This window comes from Peromyscus californicus, unplaced genomic scaffold, assembly GCF_007827085.1.
Source record: "Peromyscus californicus insignis strain IS unplaced genomic scaffold, ASM782708v3 Scaffold_14__1_contigs__length_90479793_seg_2, whole genome shotgun sequence".
NCBI lineage: Eukaryota > Metazoa > Chordata > Mammalia > Rodentia > Cricetidae > Peromyscus > Peromyscus californicus.
The window spans coordinates 21,098,208-21,123,269 of NW_026294436.1; the positions used below are offsets into that span (position 1 = coordinate 21,098,208).

At 46.1% G+C, this 25,062-nt stretch overlaps 1 protein-coding gene across 2 annotated transcripts; it reads left to right on the forward strand.

Moving 5' to 3' along the window:
• Positions 1-322: 322 nt before the first annotated feature.
• On the forward strand, positions 323-21,708 carry Adipor1 (adiponectin receptor 1). 2 transcript variants are annotated; one of them, XM_052737007.1, is made up of 8 exons: positions 323-456; positions 8,207-8,440; positions 11,131-11,247; positions 11,883-12,054; positions 13,898-14,084; positions 18,244-18,431; positions 20,371-20,564; positions 20,863-21,708. In XM_052737007.1, the coding sequence occupies exons 2-8, from the start codon at positions 8,300-8,302 to the stop codon at positions 20,989-20,991; spliced, it is 1,128 nt and encodes a 375-aa protein (XP_052592967.1). In that variant the 5' UTR covers positions 323-456; positions 8,207-8,299; the 3' UTR covers positions 20,992-21,708. The 2 variants fall into 2 exon arrangements, with proteins under 2 accessions (XP_052592967.1, XP_052592969.1); XM_052737009.1 differs by lacking the exon at positions 323-456 and adding an exon at positions 558-860.
• The last annotated feature ends 3,354 nt before the right edge of the window (positions 21,709-25,062 follow it).

The following is a 25,062-nucleotide window of genomic DNA, read 5'->3' on the forward strand; positions in this document are numbered from 1 at the left end:
AAAAAAAAAAAGTGTTTCGGAGCTGAAAAGCCGGGAAGTGGGGTGGGAAATTCAGCATTCCTTCCCAGGGTCCGCTCTTACTCTCCGGGCTCCCTTTTCCATCACGCGCGCAGTGTGTGCCCGGAGAAGCAGCTTTTGCAGTTGGCCAGCGTGAGGCCAAGCTGCGACAGCGCGAGCGAGCTATTGGTTCGGAGAGCGGCGAGGCGGGGCGTGCGCGGGAGCGCGCGGGTGATTGGCACGCGCAGGAATGCCTGGATCGGAGCGGGTGGCGGGGGGGGGGGTGAGGTAGCGCCGGGAAGGTGACGCGGCTGCGGAGGTGACGCCGTGCGGTCGCGCGGCCCTTCCGGCGCGGGCAGGGCGCTGAGGATCGGGCGCCCCTCGGCCGCAGGCCACCTCCAGCGCCGCGGGATGTAGCGCCCGGGCCCGCGGCCCCCAGCAGAGGCAGCCGGCCCGGCCGTAAGTGTCCCGTGGGCGGGCGGGCGGGCGGGCGGGACGCGGGCCCTGCAGGCTCAGGAGGGGACTGCCCGGGAGTGGCCCGCCCCTGGATCGCTGCTCACCGCCCGGCCCTCCGAGAAGTCCGCCGTAAACATTTCCGGCCCCTCCCACCGCGCGCCGCCTCCGTTCGGGGGGCTGCTCGCCGCGGTCGGAGCCCGGCAGTCCTGGACCAGCCGCGCGGGAGACGGCCGCGTTCCAGCCCTGCTGGCGACCCCCGGACTTGAGCCTGCGAGTTGGGTGCGGGAGCACCGGCCCCCGGTGGCCGGGATCCCCAAGGCCCCACCGCCATCCGCAGGTCAAACGTGACGGGGATCCCTCCTGGATAGGGTTGGAGGGGAGGTTGATGGACAGTCGACAGGCCTAAGGTAATACTCAGCTAGAATGTAAACAGATGCTGAAAGTGTTGGGAAAGAACTCAGATTTCATGTCAGAAATCTGGGGTTGATAGATGCTGTTTCGTTTGAGAATTTGCGTCTTCTAGCACTTGGTTTTAAGAAAATAAAGTGGCAGTCCCTCAGTTTCTGGTGCTTCGTGAGTGAAGAAGAAGAAGCTGGGCGAATTTCAGTTTACACAGTTTCAGATGTCAGCGGAGCACTAAGAAGCCACGGGATCTGCTCTATTAATCAGATTATTTCCCTCGAGTATTTAGCAGACGGGCCAGAGAACCCAGCAATTGCATTGCCGTGGTAAATCAAACGAAGATGGTAATGGGTAGCTCTTTTCCAAACCAAAGCAACGTTGGGATGTGTTTACTGCCTTTGCCTTTGATAGTGCCGGGCAGGCAGTGATGGTGTAACCGCTGTTCCTGGGGCTTTATAGCAGCAAAACACTGCCCGGAACTCAGGACGGCGCTAAACAGATTGCAATGTCAGGGTTCCCGGCTTGCAGCCACTACACATCTTTATTCCAGAAGTAGTTTCCGTGTCCCTGTTTTGTGTTAGGTCCTTGAGAAATCAGTCTTTAAAAAAAAAAAAAAAAAAAAAAAAAAAAAAAAGCTGGTGTTATCTGCGAAGTATTGGACTTTGGTGTGGACCTTCACAAAACTGTACCCACTTGCAGAGTAGAAATCTCAAGTGGTGTTCACAGTAGCCCAGAAATTACACGATTTCTGAGGAAGAAGCAAGTGACTACTCCCTGCTTGTGAGAGAGAATGCTGGGAAGCAGCCCCCACCGCGGACGGACACAGCGCGCCACCTTAAATAGGGTGTTGGGCTAACTTCTGTCTCTTCGGGGTGACCTCATTTTGTTTTTCTAAGATTCCCTGATGGAAAAATGGATTGTTCACTGCGCTGGGTGCCATGCTTTTTCATGCCTTGTTTAGATTACTGTGCCTCCCTGGAATGCCCTGCTACTACTATCTATACCCATCAAATCTTAAAATACTTCTGCAAAGCTTTCTTGATCGTTTCAGCTAAAGGGACGCTTTTCTTCTCAGCACCTGTTAGCTCTTAGCTTTATGGTGATGCTATTGGAAAGCAAATTATCCAGTAGACATCCCCTCCCCCTTGGTTCTTGGTTTTCCGAGACAGGATTTCTCTGTGTAGCCATGGCTGTCCACTTGCTCTGTAGACCAGACTGACCTCGAACTCACAAGAGATCTACCTGCCTCTGCCTCCTTGAGTGCCACTACGCCCTGCTAATATTTTTAATTTTTAAAAATGTTATATGTACAGCTGTTTGGTCTGCATGTATATGTATGTGCACCATGTGCATGCCTGGTGCCCACAGAAGATGGGTCGGATCCTTCAGAACTGTGAGCCAGCATGTGAATGCTGAGTGTTAAACCAGGGTTCTCTGGAAAGCAGCAAGTGCTTTTAACCACTAAGCCAACACTCTCAACTGGCTTACAGCCCTCAGTAATCCCTTCTCCCTTCTCTCTCTCTCTCTCTCTCTCTCTCTCTCTCTCTCTCTCTCTCTCTCTCTCTCTCTCTCTCGTTTTTTTTCGAGACAGGGTTTCTCTGTGTAGTTTTGGTGCCTGACCTGGATCTCACTCTGTAGACCAGGTTGGCCTCGAACTCACAGAGATCCGCCTGCCTCTGCCTCCCAACCACCCCCCGGCAGTACCCCCTTCTTAGAGGTGGTCAGTAACCATGCCAAGCTTCTTACTCTGCCTGCCTTCTCTCTGTAGCCAGAACTGTACGTTCTGTAGTACTCAATAGATATTCTCAGACTAAAGGATAGAATTTATCCTTTGTTTTAGGCCAGTAAATATTCTCTGCTTCTGGAGGAAGTAGTGTAAAGCCAGACCGAGACTCTTTGACACACCCCTGCTACATTATCTGCCCATCTACTCGTCACTCTGAGGAGCTGTGTCATCTTCACATCTAGGAGCTTTATTCAGTAACGTGTTTTTCTTGTCTGGTGCTGGTATTCAGCAAACTTGTTACATTTTGTCCTTAATGTCCCTTTGTCCCCAATCTGCTCATCAGACAGTTCTCATCATGCTGACTGAACTTAGTCCCATTCGCTGCTCAGAAACGTTGGGGGTATGACTAATGTTTATAAAGGTTGTAGCAGTCTTGAATTGCAAAGATACGCTCGAGCCAAACCAGTTCCCGGTGATTGGCTTTTCAGCAAGTACCTGCCAGTTTCCTTGTGCTTCAGTGGGGCTTTAGGGGCGCATAGTTTCAAGTGAGTTTGGGGATAGATGGTTTAAAGTGAATTTGAGGGTGCACGGTTTAGAGTGAGTGCTATATTGTGCTTCTGTATCGACCAACTATTTGTAATGTGCTCGATTTTAAAAAGCAGCTGGAAGGGCATGGTACATGCCTGTAAGTAATTCCAGCATTCGGGAGGCTGAGGGAGGAGGATTGCCAGAGTTTCTAGACCAATCTAGGTTACATAGGATGCCCCAAGCCAGCCAGGATTGCCTGGCAAGACCCTGTTTCAAGAAGAGTTGGGGTGGTGACATGAAAGTCCCCCTTATTGTTCCCTGTGCTCCTCCTCCTCCTTTTGCTGAGTCTTTAGGAAAGTTTACCCATCTCTGAGATTAAAGAAAGGCTTCGTTTCTTCAGTTGGGATAGCTTTAACTGGCAGAGGGCTACAGAGGAAGTTAGATTGTGACTTGCTTCCCCTTCACATTCTGAGTCAGTGACACTTGGCATCAAATAGAAGAGCTAAGGCCCCAAAACTGTAGTTTGGTAATGTCAAACATTGACCTTTGCCTTGACTCATTTTTCCCCAGTAGAGCTGTGAAATTAACCTCCCTAACAAAGACTGGGCGGAGGAGAAGTGGGTCTCTGTCTGGACTGCCAGGCTGGTCTTTCTCTAGCATGACGAGAATCGAGCTGCATACACAGACCCAACTCCCCTTCATACTCTCAGAGAGTCTAAAGCCTTAGGTCAAATCTGGACCCTTTGAGCCTTTGACTCCAGGGAAAGTGTGTGTCATAGCTTGGAAAACTTGGAAACTGCTTCAGAGAATAAATTATCAAAATCTCTAAGGGAAACTCTCCAGCTAATTGGGCGGTGATTAAAACTCAACTTTTTCTCCAAGTTTGGTGCTGGATTATCTTATTTGTAGGAACACAAATACCTCTCCTTCTCCAGAGCTTTACTCTGTAATAGCTTACATTTATCCAGTTGGGAAGCTTAGTGGTAAAGTTTATTAGCTTGAGTTGAAGAAATCCCAACAAAAATGCACTCTAGTTGGCTCAATTATAATTTGCTGTGTTGGGTGTAGCCCTTTGAGAGGAAAGGTGTTTCCTCTAAAATGCATAAGGACATAGAGTGTGGGCAGAAAGTTGTACTTCTTCTTGGCTCTCCTGGGTCTCCTGGAATCGGTCTAACACCTTAGGGGTTTGTGTTGAATTTAAATTGACAGAATAAGATGCTTGTAATTTCCTGTTGTTGGTGCGTGGTTCACCATACAGCAATGTTATTTTCAGGGCCTAGTGTTACTGCTCTTTTTTCTTTCCAGACCTCAGATCCCTCTCTCTTCCTTTCCTGTCTCTGTGTTGCTACAGTTTAGAAGACCAAACTGGACAATGGACTTTTCTCACTATGCTGTCATGATCTCCATTGACCTCCATTGTATGTACAGTAATGCATGATGATATGTTTTGTATGATGAATTGTAGCTGATGGCTGCGATGTGAGTTAGTTGGGATGGCTGTTAGGTTTAGAGACTCTGGGTCTAAGGAGATGGGAGGGGCTGGGAGCTAGTGATGGAGGAGCTGGACAGAATCGGTAGAATCAAGTGATTTGGAAGGAAAAGAGAATAAGACTTTGTCCAGTGGATTTGAAGTCACAAAACTTTTCTGGTCGATTAAAGAAACCAGTAAAAATACCATGTTGGATTCTTTTTCTGATCTTTGGACTCTTATAGTACAACTTAAAGCTTGTATTATCCTTGTGTTTCTTGTGGAATATTTGAACAGCACTCAACTGAATTAAGTGTGTGACCATTCTGTTTAAAGAGTTCTCTTCCTGCACTGTTCTCCTGGAGCAGTGAGATCATGTCACTTAATGTGGACATGTCACAAATTAACTTAAGCCATCTGATTATGCCAACAGTGATAGAACTTCTGTTTTGCACAGGACCTCATACTACTAAATATGTTTGTTAAATATTTGATGACTCAGTTGCCTTACTCTGAGGAAAAGGATAAGAGAAAGCCCCGCAGTAGAGGAAAAAGGCACAAACCTTAACCAGTGGAATAATGATAAATCATATGTTTGTTGGCTGGATTGTACCCCCTTCATTCGTTTGGAAATACAGATTCAGACCAAAACTGTGGATCTGCATCATTTTAGGACTCGTGTGTGTTATTATTGTGTTCCAGAATGCAAGTGCTTTTGTTTAGTTTCTCCCCGGTTGCCTGCTGCAACTGGTAGTTTAGTGTGCCCTTCTTTTCAGACTTCTCAAAGATGACCAAAGCTATTTGTTGGTTTGTTTGTTTGTTGCTCAATGTTACGAATTAATCTCTGAGGACTGTTTATTCGGTAGGACTTCCCTTTGAGGAAGTGCGTTTTGAGGTCAGCAGTTAAGATTTCCCAATATTTCTTTTCATGTGAGTTGCTTATCCGCTGAGGTTTCCAGGGGCCTCCAGTTTCCTGTTCTTCTTGAGCTCAAGTGTTGACTGTGACTGTGTATGTTGGCAAATGTCTTGTCACAGTCTTGCCCACTTGAAGGAGGAGGAACTGGCTGTGTTGACATAAAGGTGTGCTGTATAGTGAGTTATTGTTTGTGTCTCACTGGGACTAGATTTGACTCTTTCAGCTTTGCGTGTGTGTTAAGCAGAGGATGATGCATGAGTTCTGAGGATTGCCTTCACCTGAGGGCAGATTAAAATACTAGTCAGGCATCTCCAGAACCAATAGGAGGCAGGCAAGCAGGTAGGTAGGTACAGGCATTTGATAGGGGGAATTAGCCCACATGAGCGTGGAGGTTAACTCTCCAAATAGACCATCTGCAAGCTAGAGGACTAGGGAATCCAGTGGTGTCATTACCAAATGAAGGCTGAAGGCTTCAGAACCTGGAGGCCCTTGGTGCTTGTCCCAGAGTCCAAAGGCCAAAGAACCTAGATTCTAAATGTCTGCAAGAAGAAGCTTCCATCACTGAGAGAGAACACTTAAAATTTATTTATTATTTATCTACCCATCTATTTATTTATTTATTTGAGACAAGGTAGAACTGTGTAGCTCCTGCTGGTCTGGAACTCTATGATGTAGACAAGGCTGGTCTTAAATTCACCCAGATCCACCTGCCTCTACACACCCCCCCCCCCCCCCCCGCGCCCCCATGCAGATTAAAGGTGTGCAACACCACACTCCCTCAAAGTTCTCTTTTCTTCTGTCTTGTTTTGCCTGGGGGGCAGCCAGTTAGATGATGCTAACTCTCATGGGTGACAGCAGATCTTCCTTACTCGGGTCACTAAATCAAATACCAGTGTCTTCCTGAAACCCAGCACCCCAAAGAATGCTCTCCCAGCTATCTCGATGCTCCTTAATCCAGTCATTGATACCTAAGATTAACTATAACCTACATATGCCTAATTATAATCTCTGGGAGGGAATTGCGATTACTCTTGGGTAAAAACTGGTGCAGATGCCAGAGGTGTTTGTTTATACAGTGAGCTGCCATGGGTGAAGCAGTATGTCTTTGGGGAATAGTTGTGTTTACTTCTCCACAAGAAAGAGCCAGGCTCTTAAGTTTAAATTCCTCTACCATCATAAACCCACTCTGCTTTTTCTGCATTGTCCTGTGTTAATATTCTGGCTAGGGCTGTTGCTATAAGTAACAAAGGTCCTTGTCTGTGGAGAAGGAAGACTTGGTCATTTACAACGTAGTAGAAATCTTTGGAAACATTCCTTTCCCTTTTTATATTATTTATATCTCCCTGAGGCCTAATTTGAAAATACTACATCAAGTCCAATGCAGAAAATCCTAGAATGTTTGAGAGTTTTCTGAGAAGACTGAATCTGATTTTCCTAAATGATCTTGTATGTCTGTATCTAGTTCATAAAAAAGTAATTTGAGTGGGGCTTAAGTTTACGGGCTGTGGTGGTTGGGACATGCTCTTGCGGAGCTGGTGGTTAGGTATGTGTGTGGCAAAGGGCGAACTTGGGGTGCCTCCTGTTTTCAGCTTCCTGCTTCCAGGTAAGTCACTGTCTGCTGTTAGAGAAGTGTGATGGAAGCTGCTATTGGAGCCTTGAACCCAGACTGGACTGTATTCTTAAAAACACTGTAGCAGATTTTGCAGAGGAATTAACCAATGAGTGTGTGTGTGTGTGTGTGTGTGTGTGTGATGCAAGGCATATTTATCCAAATATTTGTAGATAAAGACTAAAGGCCAAATGAATTCAGTTATTTAATCCATTACTACGCCTGTGTGATCTTTTAGTAATTGTAGCCATGTGTGTGTTTCACTTAAAAAAAAGTTGGGGAGGGGTTGGGCATTTAGCTCAGTGGTAGAGCGCTTGCCTAGCAAGTGCAAGGCCCTGGGTTCGGTCCTCAGCTCTGGGGGAAAAAAAGAAAAAGAAAAAGCTAGGCCTGGTGGCACAGGCCTAAAGCACTCTCAGCACTCTGGAGGCAGGGGCAGGTGGATCTCTGAGTTGAAACCAGCCTGGTCTACATATCAAGTTCCAGGCTAACTGGAGCTACATAGTAAGGCTGATCTCAAACCTCCCTACCCCCTGGCCCAAAGAAGAAACTAGATTTAGTAAGTACACTGCAGTAGCCAGCTGGACAGTACCAAGAGTACAGTCTACAGCAAGTCTTGGTATTCTTGTTGTTAGTTTCACATCTAGGCCTCTCATGGGGAGACGGGGTTTGAGGAGGGAGTGGTAGGCATTACTGTCCTCGCTGAATGGGCTCCGTTCCTGTGGGAGAGCCTTTTCAGACTGGGTACCCACTTCGTGGTGATGACAGTTTGGTATAGTAACAATAAAACCTGTGATGGCAAAGAAAAGTAGGTGTTACATTTTTCATATATGTGTGTGTGTGTGTGTGTGTGTATGTATATGTATATATGAGATCATATATGTATATAATGAGATTCTATATGTATATGAGATTTTATATGTGCATATATCTGAGATTAGAGTTTCTGGTGAAGCATAATATTCTAAAAAAGACAGTAGATTTCATTTAAACAATGAGCTAGCCTTTACAGTTAGGGAAGGGTGAGCTGACTAGCTGTGTCGTATTCAGTTAGAATTACAGAAATGAATTCCATGCTGTCAACACCCCTCACGTTCTTGTTTGCAGGTCCACCATCACAGGAAGATCTCTGCCCCCTGGGGCCGAGAGACCCCAACCTTTCCTCAAGCTGAAGCTGCAGGGTATTGAGGTGGCAGCCAGATGTCTTCCCACAAAGGGCCTGTGGTGGCACAGGGCAATGGGGCTCCTTCTAGTAACAGAGAAACTGACACGGTGGAGCTGGCTGAACTGGGACCCCTGCTGGAGGAGAAGGGCAAACGGGCAACCACCAGCCCAGCCAAGGTAAGCTGTCTTCCAGAATTGTTCCCGCCCGGTACCCTCCTGAGCCTCTTCAGCATGTTAAGATCAGTGTACCAGACTCTGCTGACTCCCCATGGGAGGGCATACCATGTTGGAGGAGGGAATGGGGGAATGGGTTGGGGCGAAAGCTGGAGGGGCTGGAGGAGGGAGGAGAGGGGGAATCTGTGGTTGGTATGTAAAATAAATAAAGAATTCCTTAATAAAAAAAAAAATTAAATCCGCCGGTTGGTGGTGGCGGCGCACGACTTTAATTCCAGCACTCAGGAGGCAGAGCCAGGTCGATCTCTGTGAGTTCGAGGCCAGCCTGGTCTACAGAGCAAGAAATGTTGTCTCGAGAAAAAACAAAAAAGAAAATAATTTAAATTAAGAAAAAAGAAAGATCTCATCTTACTCCCAGAATAACCACAGTTCCCTGGGAACGGCTCTATGCGAGTCTTTATCGCGCTGACTTGTAGGTCTCTTTGTTTTTCTCACTGTGAGCTTTCGGGAGTTAATTCCCCAAAAGAGCACCAGTCCTTTTGTAAACTCAGTGTTCGGCAGAAGAACTGAAGTAAAATAATCACTAAGTGAACATGAATTAATGTAATAGAAGAAAACTCCTTCAGCTTTGACTAGTGGAAATCTTTCAGGTAAAAGGATCCTAGAAGTAACCAATCCAGAGGTGATGTGGAGACTCCCTGACACACACCTCTCTTGTTCCTAGTCCTGGAACTCACTCTGTAGACCAGATTGGCCTCCAGTTCACAGAGATCCTCCTTCTTCTGCCTCCCAAGTGCTGGTGGACTTTTCTTTTTTTAAGGCCAGTACTTTCCTGGGAACTGGGTATGGTAACATATGTTGGTAATTTGAAAATTTGGTAGGCTGAGGCAGGATGATTGCAAATTTGAGCCTATCTTGGGCTCTACAGACCTTTTCTCAAAAACAACATCAGCAACAGGAATTGCTGTGCTTAGTCGGGTGTGCGGCCCACGCCTGTGATCCTTTAATCCCAGCACTTAGAAGGCAGAGGCGGACAGTCTTTGTGAGTTCCAGGACTGCCAGGGCGACGTAGACCCTCCTTAAATAATTAGTAAGTGACTGTTGCTGCGCTGGGTGTACTTGATTGGCCTAGGGATGAGTGGACCAGTTTGGAGGCCCCACATGCCTGAGAGCTGCTGTAGATTCAGAGTGGTTGACACTTGGACTTTTTAAGAAAATATGTGGCCGGGCGGTGGTGGCGCACGCCTTTAATCCCAGCACTCGGGAGGCAGAGCCAGGTGGATCTCTGTGAGTTCGAGGCCAGCCTGGGCTACCAAGTGAGTCCCAGGAAAGGCGCAAAGCTACACAGAGAAACCCTGTCTCGAAAAACCAAAAAAAAAAAAAAAAAGAAAAGAAAATATGTATTTTATGAGACAAGGGAGTGTGTGTGTGTGTGTATTGCACACACCACATGCATGTAAGAACCTGTGGAGGTTTGAATAGGGCATCAGATCCCCTAGAACTAGAGTTACAGGCAGTTGTGAGCTGCCACGCCGGTGCTGGGAACTGAACCCCAGTCCTCTGGAAGAGCAAATAAGTTTTCTTAACCACAACGCCGTTTGCCCTATTTTTATTTGTTTTTGTTGTTATTTTATGTAGCTCTGACTGGCCTAGAACTTAACTAATTTACCGTGTAGATGAGACTGGCCTCCAAAGTCTCAATGATCGACCTGCCTGCCTGCCAGTGCTGGGATTAAAAGTGCGAGCTATCACCCCGGCCACAGCTGTCATGACAGCAGTCCCAGCGTAAGTGACCAGAGAGAAGCAAGTAACAGTGTCCGCATAGTCACCAAGGCGGCGGCGGGCTTTCGGTTTGTTTTGAAAATTAGTGGACTGGAGCTCAGTGTGATGGTGAGGTTTCAATCCCAGCTCTCAGGAGGAGGAGGCAGGTGCATCTTCCTGGGTTGAGGGGCCAGCCTGGTCTATATAATGAATTCCAAGCCAGCCAGGGCTACATATTGTAAGAAACCCTGTCAGAGTGAGAGAGGGGGAGAGGAGGAGGGAGGGGTAGATAGATAATTATTAGATAAAAATAGTAGACTGGCAGATAAGACTGTTTGGGAAATTGGGGGAAGTTGTGGACTACTTGTCCTCCAAGAGATGGGGGCTGGCAGGATGGCTCAGTGAGTGAGGTGCTTGCTGCCAAGCCTGAGGAGCTGAGTTTGATCCCTGGAACCTACATGGTAGAAGGAGAGAACCAACTCCCTCAAGCTGACTTGAGTTCTGTATGCCTTGACATGTGTGCTCATACACACACACACACACACACACACACACACACACACAAATAAATTTAAAAAAATGCTTTAAGAGAACAGGTACAAAACATCTAAGGCAACATGTGCCTGTAATAATATTGAAGTAAATGAGATTAAATTTAAAAAAAAAAATCTAGGGCTGGTGTACTAAGCCTGTGTCCTTCCAAGGCTAGTCTCTGTCAGTCTGCCTCCTCTGTGCCCAATAGAACTTTACTCTGGTATTGACGAAGCGTGAATCTCAGGCAGCAGTGTTGTGAACTCAGTGTGTTTGGGAGAGGAGGCACTGCTTTACAAGGAGGCTGGGTAGGATGCCGTGACTTTGAGCTCCTTTGGATCTCCCCAGAAACGGTCCAGGTTAGGAGGTGAGGTCTAGCTCATTGTGTTGGTTGTCCTTAGGCTGAAGAAGAACAGACATGCCCGGTGCCTCAGGAAGAGGAGGAGGAGGTGCGGGTGCTGACACTTCCTCTGCAGGCCCACCATGCCATGGAGAAGATGGAGGAGTTCGTGTATAAGGTGCAGCCTAGAGCTGGGAAGGGAAGAGTGGGGGAGGAGGGGATGGGGGCGGAGCAGGCTTGTCTGGGATGTTTCCAACTGGCAAGCTTACCTGGGGTTGAAGAACATTTGCTTGATGACCTGATTTCAATCCCTTGTTCCTTGTGGTAAAAAAATGAACGATTCCCACAAGTTGTCCTCTGCTTCACAGGCCCACTCTTGAACATGTCTGAACACATAGATGCATACAAAATAAATACATTTAAAAAAGAAAGAAGAAAGAATTCCTGCTTTAAAAGATGTAGTATTAGCCCAGTAAGAACTGAGAATGTAAATGGGGGCAGAGGAGCAGGAGACAAAGGGTCTCTCTAGGAGAACATCAGAGGAAGGATTTGTCTATAATTTGAAAATTCAAGGAGCCTAAGGAGGTTCACCATAAACTGGTCAAAATATGGTCAATACCCCGATAGTCCCTTTTTTTTTTTTTTTTTTTTTTATTCTGTCTTTGGTATCTCCAAGTCTAGGCTTATTTTGCTGTGACTTGGGACCATCTGAAGCCTGAGTGACAGCCTCCTAGACAGGTTCTTCTGCAGTGCAGTATCTCAGAAAACCTGCTCTTCACTGTGGCCCATCTAAAGGTGCTGTGTGTATTGTAGGTCTGGGAGGGACGCTGGAGAGTCATCCCATATGATGTCCTTCCGGACTGGCTGAAAGACAACGACTACCTGTTACACGGCCATAGACCACCTATGCCCTCCTTTCGGGCTTGCTTCAAGAGCATCTTCCGCATCCATACAGAAACTGGCAACATCTGGACCCATCTGCTTGGTGAGTGATTTAGATGAGGAAAATACACAGTTTTTATTGACAAGTGCTATACCACTGAGCAATATTCTCAGCAAGAGCTCTAGTCTTCAATTAGTGGTAATGATGCACACTGTAGCAGTTTGAGAGAAAATGGCCCCATAGGAATGCCACAGGAAGTGGCACCATTAGGTAGTGTGGCCTTGTTGGAGTAGATGTGGCTTTGTTGGAGGAAGTGTGTCACTGGGGGTGGGCTTTGAAGTCTCAAATGCCCAAGCAAGGCCCTTTGTGACACTCTCTTCCTGCTGCCTGCCAGTCCAGATGTAGAACTTCCAGCTCCTTCTCCAGTACCATGTCTGCCTGCATACTGCCATGCTTCCTACCATGATGATAATGTGAACTGTAAACCACCCAATTAAATGTTTTCCTTTATAAGAGTTGCCGTGGTGCCTGGTAGTGGTGGTGTGCACCTTTAATCCCAGCACTTGGCCTACAGAATGAGTTCTAGGACTGCTAGGGCTGTTACACAGAGAATCCCTATCTTGAAAAAAAAAAGAGTTGCCATAGTCATAGGTTCTTCACAGCAATAGCAATAGAAACTCTAACTATGACACGGAGTCTCACCATGTAGCTCTGGTCAGCCTGAAACTCCTATGTAAACCAGGCTGGACTCAAACAGAGATCCCAAGTGCTAGAATTAAAGGTGTGTGTCTTAGTTGGGGTTTCTATTGCTGTGAAGAGACACCATGACCACAGCAACTCTTATAAAGGAAAACATTTAATCGGGGCTGGCTTACAGTTCAGAGGTTCAGTCCACTGTCATCGTGGTGGGAAGCATGGCAGCATGCAGGCAGACATGGTGCTGGAGAAGGAGCTGAGAGCCCTACATATGGATCTGCAGACAGCAGGAAGAGATTGTGAGCATGACTAGGCCTGACTTGGGCATCTGAGACCTCAAAGCCCACCCCCAGTGCCACACTTCCCCCAACAAAGCCACACCTGCTCCAACAAGGCCACACCTCTAATAGTGTCATCCCGGGTGAGCCTATGGAGCCATTGTCTTCCAAACCACCACACCAGAGACACAAACAACAAAAAAGGAATTCCAGTCTTACTTGCTAAGGAATTCTGTAGTGTTTGTCCATGGGGAGAAATAAAGTTTCTCTGAATAATTGATATCAGGAGTCTTGCCTTTAAATCACTGTTGACCTTAATTGACATTTGCTTGCTGCTCTTTACAACAGAGTAGAAGCCCCAAAACAAGGGAAAATGGTACCGTATGTCCTATTGGATTCCTGGTAGAACATTCATGTGGTGGGAACTTGCCGCTATAAAAACAAAATGCCAACATTTCACAGAATGTTATTTTTGTGGCCTGAGAATGTACGTTTGCTGATAGTATGTTTGCCTGTCTTCAAGAAGCCCTGGGTTTGATTCCTGGCATGATTACACTGGGCATGGCGGCACATGCCTGTAATCCCAGTCCTCAGGAGGTGGAGACAGGAGGATGGGAAGGATCATCCTTAGCTACACAGGGAATTGGGGGCCAGTCAGAGTTACATGACACCCTGTCTCAAAAATAAAATGTCTTGCTGGGTGGTGGTGGCCCACGCCTTTAATTGCAGCATTTGGCAGGCAGAGGCAAGTGGAGCTCTGAGTTTGAGGACATCCAGGCCTACACAAAGAAACCTTGTCTCGAGAAAATAAGAAGAAGAAAAATGAAATGTCTTTGTTTGGGTTGGTTTCTCGTGCTGATGGCAGTTCTCATGGCTGGTTCTCCTGGGTGACTGATAGAAGCAGCAGCTGTCACAGCGCAGACATTCCACTTTTCCTCATGGGTTTTGTGTTTCCTTTTTTCCTTGTGCAGGTTTTGTGCTGTTCCTCTTTTTGGGAATCTTGACCATGCTCAGACCAAATATGTACTTCATGGCTCCCCTCCAGGAGAAGGTGGTTTTCGGGATGTTCTTTTTGGGCGCAGTGCTCTGCCTCAGCTTCTCCTGGCTCTTCCACACCGTCTATTGTCATTCAGAGAAAGTCTCTCGGACTTTTTCCAAGTAAGTTGAAAGGACAGCAGTAGTGGGGACCATGTGCATTATTGTCACATCTTGTCCCAGTGCCGAACAGGTGCTTGAGCTGCTCTAACGATGACTGAGCCCCTGGTGTCCCCAAGGGAGTGAAGTCTTCTCTTCTGTTGTTATGACAAGATGATGAGGTTTTTCTTGAAAAACTTCATGATAAACTTCCCACAGCCTCCTCAGCAGATGGAAACAATGCTGGACTGTGTTTTCTACTGAGACAGTACTGTCTTTTGTGAAACTTGAGGTGTCGGTGGGTTGTCTTCAAGGCCAAGTCCATAACTGTAGCTTATCTTTGTATTGGCTCAGCCAAAGTCGCGTGTGCAGGCAGTCTGTGCTTCATACGGCTAGTGCTCTTCACCCCCACCCCCGGAAAAGCTTATCTTTGTTGGCCAGGCATTACTAGACCCATCAGACCAGCTGCCTGTCAGGCGCTGTTGATGTCCCCGGCTCAGCCTGGGGATTTGTTTACTTGAGTGGTGGTGGTTGTTCCTGCTTTCTTAGTAAGGGTGGTAGATGATGTCATTTCTCCCGGTAACACCAGTGACTAGAGTACATCGTTATTACCTTGGTCAGTGCCAAGCAGGATGGGATGTACCTGTGTTCTCAGCTCCTCGGCGGGATAAAGGAAAAGACAGGTCTGGTAGCCAACATTTGTAATCTCAGCCTCAGGAAGCTAAGGCAGGAGAATTGCTTTGAGTTTCAGGCTACCCCAGGCTACATAGTGAGAGTTGGTCGGATGGCTCAGTGGATAAAAGCATTTGCCACGATGCCTAATGACCCAAGTTTAATCCTGGGAGCCACATGTAGAAGGCAAGAAAGAACCACCTCTGACCTCCATACTCAGGCGATAGTGAACATACACACATATACACAGTAATTTAAAGGGAAAAGTAATGTGAGAAACCCAAGGATGTCTGGGGAGAAGACTTATTTATTAAGGGATGAAATGGACCACACCCTCACAAATACAAAAATGAAATGATGCCATTGCCTCTTCATCTCCCAGAGACAGATGGGGAATGCTCCAGACCAGTTCACTGAACCATGCATCAGGAAGCCTTCCACGTCCAAGAGGTCTCTCAGCTCCAGCCCTCTTCCCTGTTAAGAGCTCATGGAGGCAGGCGAGAAGCACCGCCTCTATTGGGCCACATAGCCCAAGGTCATGGGTGGAACGAATTCCCACTACCCTTCCCCTTTTTATCTAAATAAGAAGGTTCTAAACCTAATACAAAACTATAAAACTATATTCAGTAAGAACGATTATCAAGTATTTTCCAGGAGAAAGAAACAAAACAAAAGTGGAACTACAACCAACAAGAACCTTAAGTAAGAAACATACTAAATGTCCAGATCATAGGTAAATGGCAAATTATAGAGATTACTCCAAAAGCTGTCCTATCCTGAAGAATCTAAATCTAGTACCTGATATGCTCTTAGCTAAGATACGAATTGGTTACAACTGTAACCATCTAGTCTTCAATCCCATCAAAGACCTGAGAAGAAAAATAATATTACCTGGGTAAACAGGAAATGCAAGTAAGCAACTTCCGAAAAAATGCAAGAAACGACAGAGACAGCTGGCTGCCTGGACAGTCACCCAGAGTTTCTCTGCAATGCTTGGGCATCCACTTGGCTATAGACCTAGAATATCTGACAGACCATTTTCAGAAGCAGGATATTTTGAAACATTGTCCTACCCTGTCTTGGTAAGGTTCAATAGTTACTTTTCCTTGTGTCCTGCTCATCTGGAATGAACAGACTGCTTACTGTCAGCAGCTGAGGCAAGGGCAGTTCTTTACCCAACAGCCATTTTTTGCCGAGAAGAAGACAAACTCCATATGGAGTGTCTTTAATGCCCAACATCCTCTTGGGAGTAGATCGATGCTACCAGGAGCAATCGTGTCTAACATCAACAGAATTCTAAGTTATCAAAACATTTAAATGCCATATTTTCTAGGTCTATGACATGTTTGAAGATCACCTATCTATCCAACATGTATTTCTGTGTACCTAGAAAACCTAACTAACATGATTATAAGTATGACAAGCGTGGGTGACTATTGACCTGTAATATTATCAACCTGAAAAGCTTAAAGACTAAGGCTTCACATTACAAAAACAATCTGTAAACAGATGTGCAGTATAAAGACAATGACCTTGAATTTGTGACAATATACAAAAATATCTTTTTTTTTTTTTTTTTTTTTTTTTTTGGTTTTTCGAGACAGGGTTTCTCTGTGTAGCTTTGCGCCTTTCCTGGAACTCACTTGGTAGTCCAGGCTGGCCTCGAACTCACAGAGATCCGCCTGGCTCTGCCTCCCGAGTGCTGGGATTAAAGGCGTGCGCCACCACTGCCCGGCTTATACAAAAATATCTTAATCAGAGGTAGAAATGTATAGTATAATTTGGCAACAATATCTTTAATATGTATCAATATACAAAATAGCCTAAACAGGTAGAACATACATACAGTATGACAAATGTAATTTTATATTTGCATCAATATACAAAATATTTCAAATAGTAGGAACATAAGTACAATATGACAAATATAGTTTTGTATTTGTATCAATATACAAATTATCTTAAACAGGAATAGAAAAATAATTTTACATTTGTATCAATATACAAGAATCCATACCAATGCAAACTATCTAAAGCTGGTAGTTACGGATTTAGTTTATAAGTAAATACAATAATCTACCTTATTATAGTTCTCTTTTTTCTTTTCCAAAAGAGAATCCTGAGTCTAAACTTTATTGTTCCACCCCCAACCCTTTTACAACTTATAATTACAACTTACGACCAACCTCGAGCAGATGACAATTATCCATAACCCTGAAAAAACAAAACCTGTTGGAAGAGGGGGGCATCGTTTTCTTAAAATTGCTTCCTGCTGTGTAGGGAACGACAGCTTCTGTGTGGGATTCCGTAAGAAAACCAAAACAATGGTTAAGTCTCATAAGGACTAGCTGTAATGTTAGTAGCCAGTCTCAGAGTAATGGGCAAAGCTTATATAAAGTTCTGGCTAGAAGCCGGGCGGTGGTGGCGCACGCCTTTAATCCCAGCACTCGGGAGGCAGAGCCAGGTGGATCTCTGTGAGTTCGAGGCCAGCCTGGTCTCCAAAGCGAGTTCCAGGAAAGGCGCAAAGCTACACAGAGAAACCCTGTCTCGAAAAACCAAAAAAAAAAAAAAAAAAAAAAAAGTTCTGGCTAGAGGTGTAAGATGGTGGACCATCACAGCCACCTTGGAATTGTCTTGGGCAGTTTGTAGTCCAAAGCCAATCTTTGAGTAGTATTTATCAGCTTAATAGCATCATTACGAACCATAAGAACAGGAGAAGTGAAAGTACCTTACACCAGGCATGGTGGCCATAACTGTAATCCCAGCACTCAGGAATAGAGGCAGGAGAATGAACTACACATTGGAGACCAGTGTAGGCTACCTAACACAACCAAAATCCCCTATGCTCTTAATCTAAGGGTTTTGTTTTCACAACTCCATCAGATTGGGGAAATAACTCAGAACCCTTCCTGAGTGTGATGCTGAGAACCAGCTGGATTGTGGCAGAATTTCTAAAAGTGTCTTATGCAGCCCAGGATGGCCTTAAGGTCTCTGTGTAGCCTTGAACTCCCCATCCTCTCCCCTCCACCTTCCAAGTGCTAGGATTATAGGTGTGCTCAATACACCAGGCTTTCTTAGAGAATTTTTTACTGGAAGGTAAAATGTGCTTAACCTTGTGGAGTCGGGAACTACAGAGTGAGATCCAGGACAGCCAAGGCTAAACAGAGAAACCTGGTCTCAAAAAACAAAGACAAACAAAAAAATGTAGGTTTTATTGAGAATTTCATTCTTGTATACAGTGTGTTCTGATTCTATCTATCCCCCACTCCAGCTTCCTTCCAGACCTTCCCCGGCCTGTCCTCTCCCAGCTTCATGCCCTCTCTTTTTTTTCTTTCTGTTTTGTTTTCAAATGGTCCGTTGAGTCCAGTTTAGTTCCCAGGATAGATTGTGGGGAAGGTTGAGCTGGAGAAAGTCAAATCTGGGTGCAGATGAAAAATAGTAAACTGCAATGAGCCACAGGAATTCTTCATTTCTCCCATTCATGCGCTTGATTTTTGTGGCTTGTTTTTAGACTGGACTATTCAGGGATTGCTCTACTGATTATGGGGAGCTTTGTCCCCTGGCTCTATTACTCCTTCTACTGCTCCCCACAGCCACGGCTCATCTACCTCTCCATCGTCTGTGTCCTGGGCATTTCTGCCATCATTGTGGCACAGTGGGATCGGTTTGCCACTCCTAAGCACCGGCAGACACGAGCAGGTGAGTAGGACTGACTGGGCTTGGTGCTGCATGCCTAATCCAGTGGTTCTCAACCTTCCTACTGCTGCTGCCCTTTAATGCAGCTCCTCACATATGACCCCAACCAGAAGATGATTTTTGTTGCTACTTCATAACTGTAATTTTGCTCCTGTTATGAATCACAATGTAAATATCTAAGTTTTCCAATGGTCCTAAGTGACCCCTGTGGAAGGACTGTTGAACACCACCACCCCACCCCCCACCCCACACCCCCCACCCCCCACCCCACACCCCACCACCCCACCCCACACCCCCACACCCCACACCCCACACCCCCCACCCCACCCCACACCCCACACCCCACACCCCACACCCCCACACCCCCACCCCACACCCCACCCCACACCCCACACCCCACACCCCACACCCCCACCCCACACCCCACACCCCACACCCCACCCCCCACCCCACACCCCACACCCCACACCCCACACCCCACACCCCCACACCCACACCCCACACCCCATACCCCACCCCACACCCCCACACCCCACCACCCCACCCCACACCCCACCACCCCACCCCACACCCCACACCCCCCACCCCACACCCCGGAAGGGGGTTTTGACCCAAGATTGAGAACCACTACTCCAATCCCAAGTACTCAAGAGATTGATGTGGCTGGATCAGAAGTCCAAGGCCAGCCTGATGACCCTGTCTCAAAGTAAAAGATAAAAGGGCTGGAAAGAATAGTTCCAAGGAAGAGCATTTGCTTTTTGCCTAGTATTTACCCTAGTCTAGGGTTCAGTCCCTGGTACTAGAGAGGGAGGAGAGAGGAAAGAAAGGGGGCTGAGCAGGTAGGAAGACATGTTGTAAAGCTCAGAGGTGTTAGACCATGGGATGAATCAGCCCAACCCTATTGTTTTGTCTTGGGTTTTTTGTTTTTTTGATTTTTCGAGACAGGGTTTCTCTGTGTAGCTTTGCGCCTTTCCTGGAACTCGCTTTGTAGACCAGGCTAGCCTTGAACTCACAGAGATCCGCCTGGCTCTGCCTCCCAAGTGCTGGGATTAAAGGTGTACGCCACCATTGCCTGGCATGTGCAGGTGTTTTAATGATCCCTTAAAAAAAGATTTATTATTTATGATTATGAGTGTCTTAGTATGTATCTGTGTATGTGCCCATGGAAGCCAGAAGAGAGTGTCAAATCTCGTGAAGCTGGAGTTCCAGGCAGTTGTGAGTCGCCTAACCTGGGTGCTGGGAACTGAACTGGGAAGTTTCTGGAAGAGCAGCAAACACTGATACACACTGGCCATCTCTTCATCCCTTTCTATGGTTTTAGTGGCGAACCCGCTCTCCTGGCTGTGGAGCCACTGAGCCCTAGCCATCTATGATCTGTACCAAGTCAGAGATGAGTTTTGAAATAACCTTTTGTGATTTTTCAAATTTTGTTTATTTTGAGAAAGGCCTCACTAGGTAGCTCTGGCTATCCCAGAACTCAATATGTAGACCAGGCTGGCCTGAAACTAAAAGAGATCCACCATCCTCTGCCTCCCAAGTTCTGGGATTAAAGGAGTTCACCACCAGCTAGTCCCACCCCCCTTAGTTATTTATTTATTTATTTATTTATTTATTTATTTATTTATTTGTGTCTGTGTGTGTGTGTGTGTGTGTGTGTGTGTGTGTGTGTGAGTGAGTGAGAGAGAGAGAGAGAGAGAGAGAGAGAGAGAGAGAGAGTCTGTGTCTGCCATGTGTGTGCAGGTGCCCACAGAGGCCAAAAGAGGGCATAGGATCCCCTCCACCCGCAAGAACTGTCTGCTGTTAGTCATCTTTGCCTAAATCCCCTAAACGTGTACTATTCATCAGAAAGTAGTTGCTTTTCATAAACACATAAATTCCAGATTCAAATCGGAGCCTTCCACATAGCTCTCTCCTGCTTGACAGTCATGTCTGTTCCATTCAGGAGTGTTCCTGGGACTTGGCTTGAGTGGTGTTGTACCCACCATGCACTTTACAATCGCTGAGGGCTTCGTCAAGGCCACCACAGTGGGCCAGATGGGCTGGTTCTTCCTCATGGCTGTGATGTACATCACTGGAGCTGGCCTGTATGCTGCTCGGATTCCTGAGCGCTTCTTTCCCGGAAAATTTGACATATGGGTAAGAAATGACTCTTAGCAGGGCCTGGGATGGGGAGGGACTGACCCAAGGTCAAAGCTCCGAGGAAAAGGTGTTAAGCGATTTTGGTCGTGAAGCATTTGACTGTACACTGTGTCTGAAGGACGAGGATAACCAAAGTCAACACTGGTGTCTCTCTGGTAGTTGTTTATAATGTTCTCTAGCGAGCATCCCTTTTGTGATATCAGACAGTTCTTAAGCGGAAACCAGAAGAGGCGAATGCTTCCTCCGGCTCCTCCCCATCCTCCTAATTTAGGTGGGTCTCTGTTTATTCCTACAGTTCCAGTCTCATCAGATCTTCCACGTCCTGGTGGTGGCTGCAGCTTTCGTCCACTTCTATGGGGTCTCCAACCTTCAGGAATTCCGTTACGGCCTAGAAGGTGGCTGTACCGACGACTCCCTTCTCTGAGCCTTCCCACCTGAGGGTGGAGGAGGAACTTCCCAAGTGCTTTTAAAAATAACTTCTTTGCTGAAGTAAGAGGGAGAGTCTGAGTTGTCTGTTTCTAGAAGAAACCTCTTAGAGGATTGAGTACCAGTCAGCCTCAGCTCACTGTCACAGCCACCTGGCAATAAACCTCCCCTTTCCATTCCCTGGCTGGGATCCACTCCTCAGCAGGCCCCTCAGCAAGGACTACTGGTCCTTCTGGGATAGGACTTTGAAGCTCATGTTGAGATTTCACCCATTCCTCCAGCCATTTTGGGGAAAAAAATTATGAACTGGGATTCTTCAGAAATTATGTTTTGTTTTTTCTTGAAGAAAATATCCCTCCCTTACCCCCATCCTTACTTTGTAACCTGGCTGATAACAGGCCACCCATTTTTGTAGCTCACTTTTCAAAAAACAATTATAACCTGGTCCCGTCTTTCTAGGGCCTAGATCTGCTTATATGGCAGGACAGACGAAGTCACCGCCTTGATGTAGCCCGGCTAATCATGGAAGTATGTCCAGGCTTCGAGTAACTTGAGTTTAAAACCTTTTTTTTCTTGGCAGAGTAATGTAAAATTAAAATGGGGAAGATATTTAATATTTAATACTAAGCTTTAAAAAGAAACCTGCTATCATTGCTATGTACCTTGATGCAAAGACTATTATGATAATAAAAGAAAGTACAGACAACGCTTGGCATTCAAAGAGTTAACGTGTATTGTCTCAAGTGCTTGCTCACAACTCCAAGGAATTGAGGCTTATGATGACTCCAGCTTCTACTGAGACACAAATCTGAATTGTGCTGACAGACATACGTGGTCAGGGAGTCAGCACATTTCGGTTGCCAGCCTCTGATCTCCAGTACAACTTACACCACACAGACATCGGGGAGGAAAATGACTGTGCAGGCTGGGGCTGCCCCTCCGACTGGGAGAGTGTTTGCCTGTTACGAGACTGGTATTCATGAGACTCTGTCTCAAAGATAAAGATCATTGTGCTATAGTAGTACTGAATTATTATAAGAGTCTCAAAAGTGTTGAGATATGTACACCCTAGAGCTTGAGTGCTAGAGAACGCTTCGTCAGTTCAGTGTTAGACATTAAAAACCAGGGAAGGGTGACATGCTCTTGTCATCCCGGAGCTGGGGAGACAGACAAGTAGATCACTGGGCCTCCCTAGCCAGCCAGCCTAACCTAACTGGCTAGTTGCAGGCTAGAGAACCTGCCCTCTCTCCCCCAAAAGTGGACAGTGCGTGAAGAACAACTCCTGAGGTGGCCGTGTGGCCTGCATGTCTGTGTCCCCTCACACATAACCCACCCACAAACGCCTACCTCGTTTGTTGTGATTGTCCCACCAAAGGTGATTTATGTTCTCTGATACTTTGTGAATTATATTGAACTTGACTAAGGGCTTCTGTTCATTGGGTACGCCTGTAAGCTATAGTAATTCTCAGCAAATAAGCAGTCAACAGAGAGCCATGGGTTACACAGTGTGTTCACTTTAAAGTTGGTACAACTGAGGACAAATGATCTTTTGAAGAAACAATTAGCCGGGCATGGTCATGCATGCCTTCAATCTCAGCATACCAGAGGCAGAGGCAGGAGGATCTCTGTGAATCTTAGCTAAGACTACATAGATCCTCTCTCCCAAACAAAATAAAAAAATAGAAAAGAAACAATTCACGTAGACAAAGAAATAGAATTAAAACCAAAAGGAGAAAGGTGGACACGGTGATTTGTGCCTTTCATTCCCACAACCAGGAGGCAGAAATAGGTGGGTTGCTATAGATTTAAGACTAGCTTGGTCTCCATACTGAGGCCTTGAACTCACAAAGATCTGCCTGCCTCTGCCTCCCAAGTTCTGGGATTAAAGGCATGCACTGACCTGCCTCCCAAGTTCTGGGATTAAAGGCATGCACTGACCGCCCAGCTCCAAGTACCAATTTTTAAAATTTTTTTTTTTGTGTGTATGTGTTTTGTTTTGTTTTTGGAAACAGGGTCTCACTATACAGCCTTGGCTGGCCTGAAACTCACTATGTAGACCAGACTAGCCTTGAATTCATAGGGACTCATCTGCCTCTGCCCCCGAGTACTGGGATCAAAGGGGTGCACCACCACCCCTGGCTAATTTTTAACATATGTTTTTAAAGGTATGCCCTTTATTATTTTTAGCAAATTTAGCTTGTTCTCAAATAGTCTATTATGCCTCCAAAGAGGTATCTTTTGGCTCCTGCATTGGGTCAGTTTGAATTTTAAAAAAGCAAAACAAAAACCACAATCAATGTTGCCATCGGAATCTGGTTGTTTTGTGTGATTTGGATAAAGAGAACCTGGAATTTTGGTGTATCTCTAATCAGAGTCAGTAGAGCAGTGTTATGTGGGAGGTGAAAGTATTACAGGGCCTGGAAAGAACCGGCAGTTGGAGCCCTTGAAGCTGAAGGCACATGCGGTTGTGATGAGCTGCCAGGCACGGTGCTGGGAACCAAACTCAAGTCCTCTTGAAGAGCAACAAGCGCCTTTAAACAGTGAGCAGCCTCTCCAGCACCCTGAATAACTGAATAATTCTTTGTGACATAATTTTTCCTACTGCTTCAATGGTACTTTTTCTGACAAAGGAAGATTCAACCCAATCAGAAAACATGTGAATTTAACACTGAGATCCATTTTTATCCTTATCTAGGAAATATTTGGATAAAATCTAATCATCAGGCCGGGTGGTGGTGGCGCACGCCTTTAATCCCAGCACTCGGGAGGCAGAGCCAGGCGGATCTCTGTGAGTTTGAGGCCAGCCTGGGCTACAGAGTGAGATCCAGGAAAGGCGCAAAGCTACACAGAGAAACCCTGTCTCGAAAAAAAAAAAAAAAAATCTAATCATCAGGTATCAAATAGGAAAGGGGTAACACAGAAGTCTTGTTCTTCAATTCAGTTTTTTAAAATGGGAAGATAAGAACTTAGTGTAGGTAGAAAGTTGCGCTGTACCTCTGTGGTGGTTTGAGTAGGAGTGGCCCCCATAGGCTCACACATTTAGATGGCTGGACATTAGAGAATGGTGTTACTTGACAGGGATTAGGAGGTGTGGCCGTGTTGGAGGAAGTGTGTCACTGGGGGCAGGCTTTGAGGGTTCTGGAGCTCAAGCCCGGCCCAGTGTCGCTCTGTATTCCTGCTGCCTACCGATCCAAATGTAGAGCTCTCAGCTCCTTAATCCCGGTTTTTAATTTTGACCTAAGAAATTGTTTTTTACTTTTTATTTTGAGAGAGGATGTCACTACATTGACCAGGCTGCCTTTGAACTCACTCTGTTGCCCAGGCTAACCCTGCATCAGCCTCAAGAGTAGCTAGGATTACAGGTGTGCACCAGGGATTTTTTTTTTTTTTTTAAAGTTGGTCTCACTATGTAACTCGGGCCCAAAACCCTATGTGGACCAGGCTGGATTTGAACTCACAGAGACCCACCTGTCTCTGCCTCTGGGATCATAAGTTTTATCTTTCACTAATGTTTTTACAGCCTATTTGGACTTTGTAGTTTTACCCTCACCCTTTCCATTTTTGGGGGAAAAAAATTCCTTTCCTTTAGGATAGAAGTAGTTTATAGTTTAAAAACCCTTTCCCTCCAAAAGCATTTTTTATTTTAAGAGGTTCTCTTGCCGGGTTGGGGATTTAGCTCAGCTCAGTGGTAGAGCACTTGCCTAGCAAGCGCAAGGCCCTGGGTTCAATCTCAGCTCCAAAAAAAAAAAAAAAAGAGGTTCTCTTGCAACCCAGACTGGCCTCAAACTTGCTATGTATTAAAAATGGCCAAATGTTGGGATTACAGGCATCTTCTGCTACAATCCGTTTATAAAACTTTTTTTTGTTGTTCTTTTTTCTTAACAAAGTTACTATATTTTCATAAAAATTTATATCTGCAACAGGCAGAAGACATTAACATGGATGGTGTATGTTCGGTTGGGAGAGTACCTGCGTAGCGTGGATGCAGTCCTAGGGTCAATGCCCAGTACCACATAAACCGGGCATGGTTTCTTGTAGGCATGCTGTCTGTAATACCAGCACTCGGGGG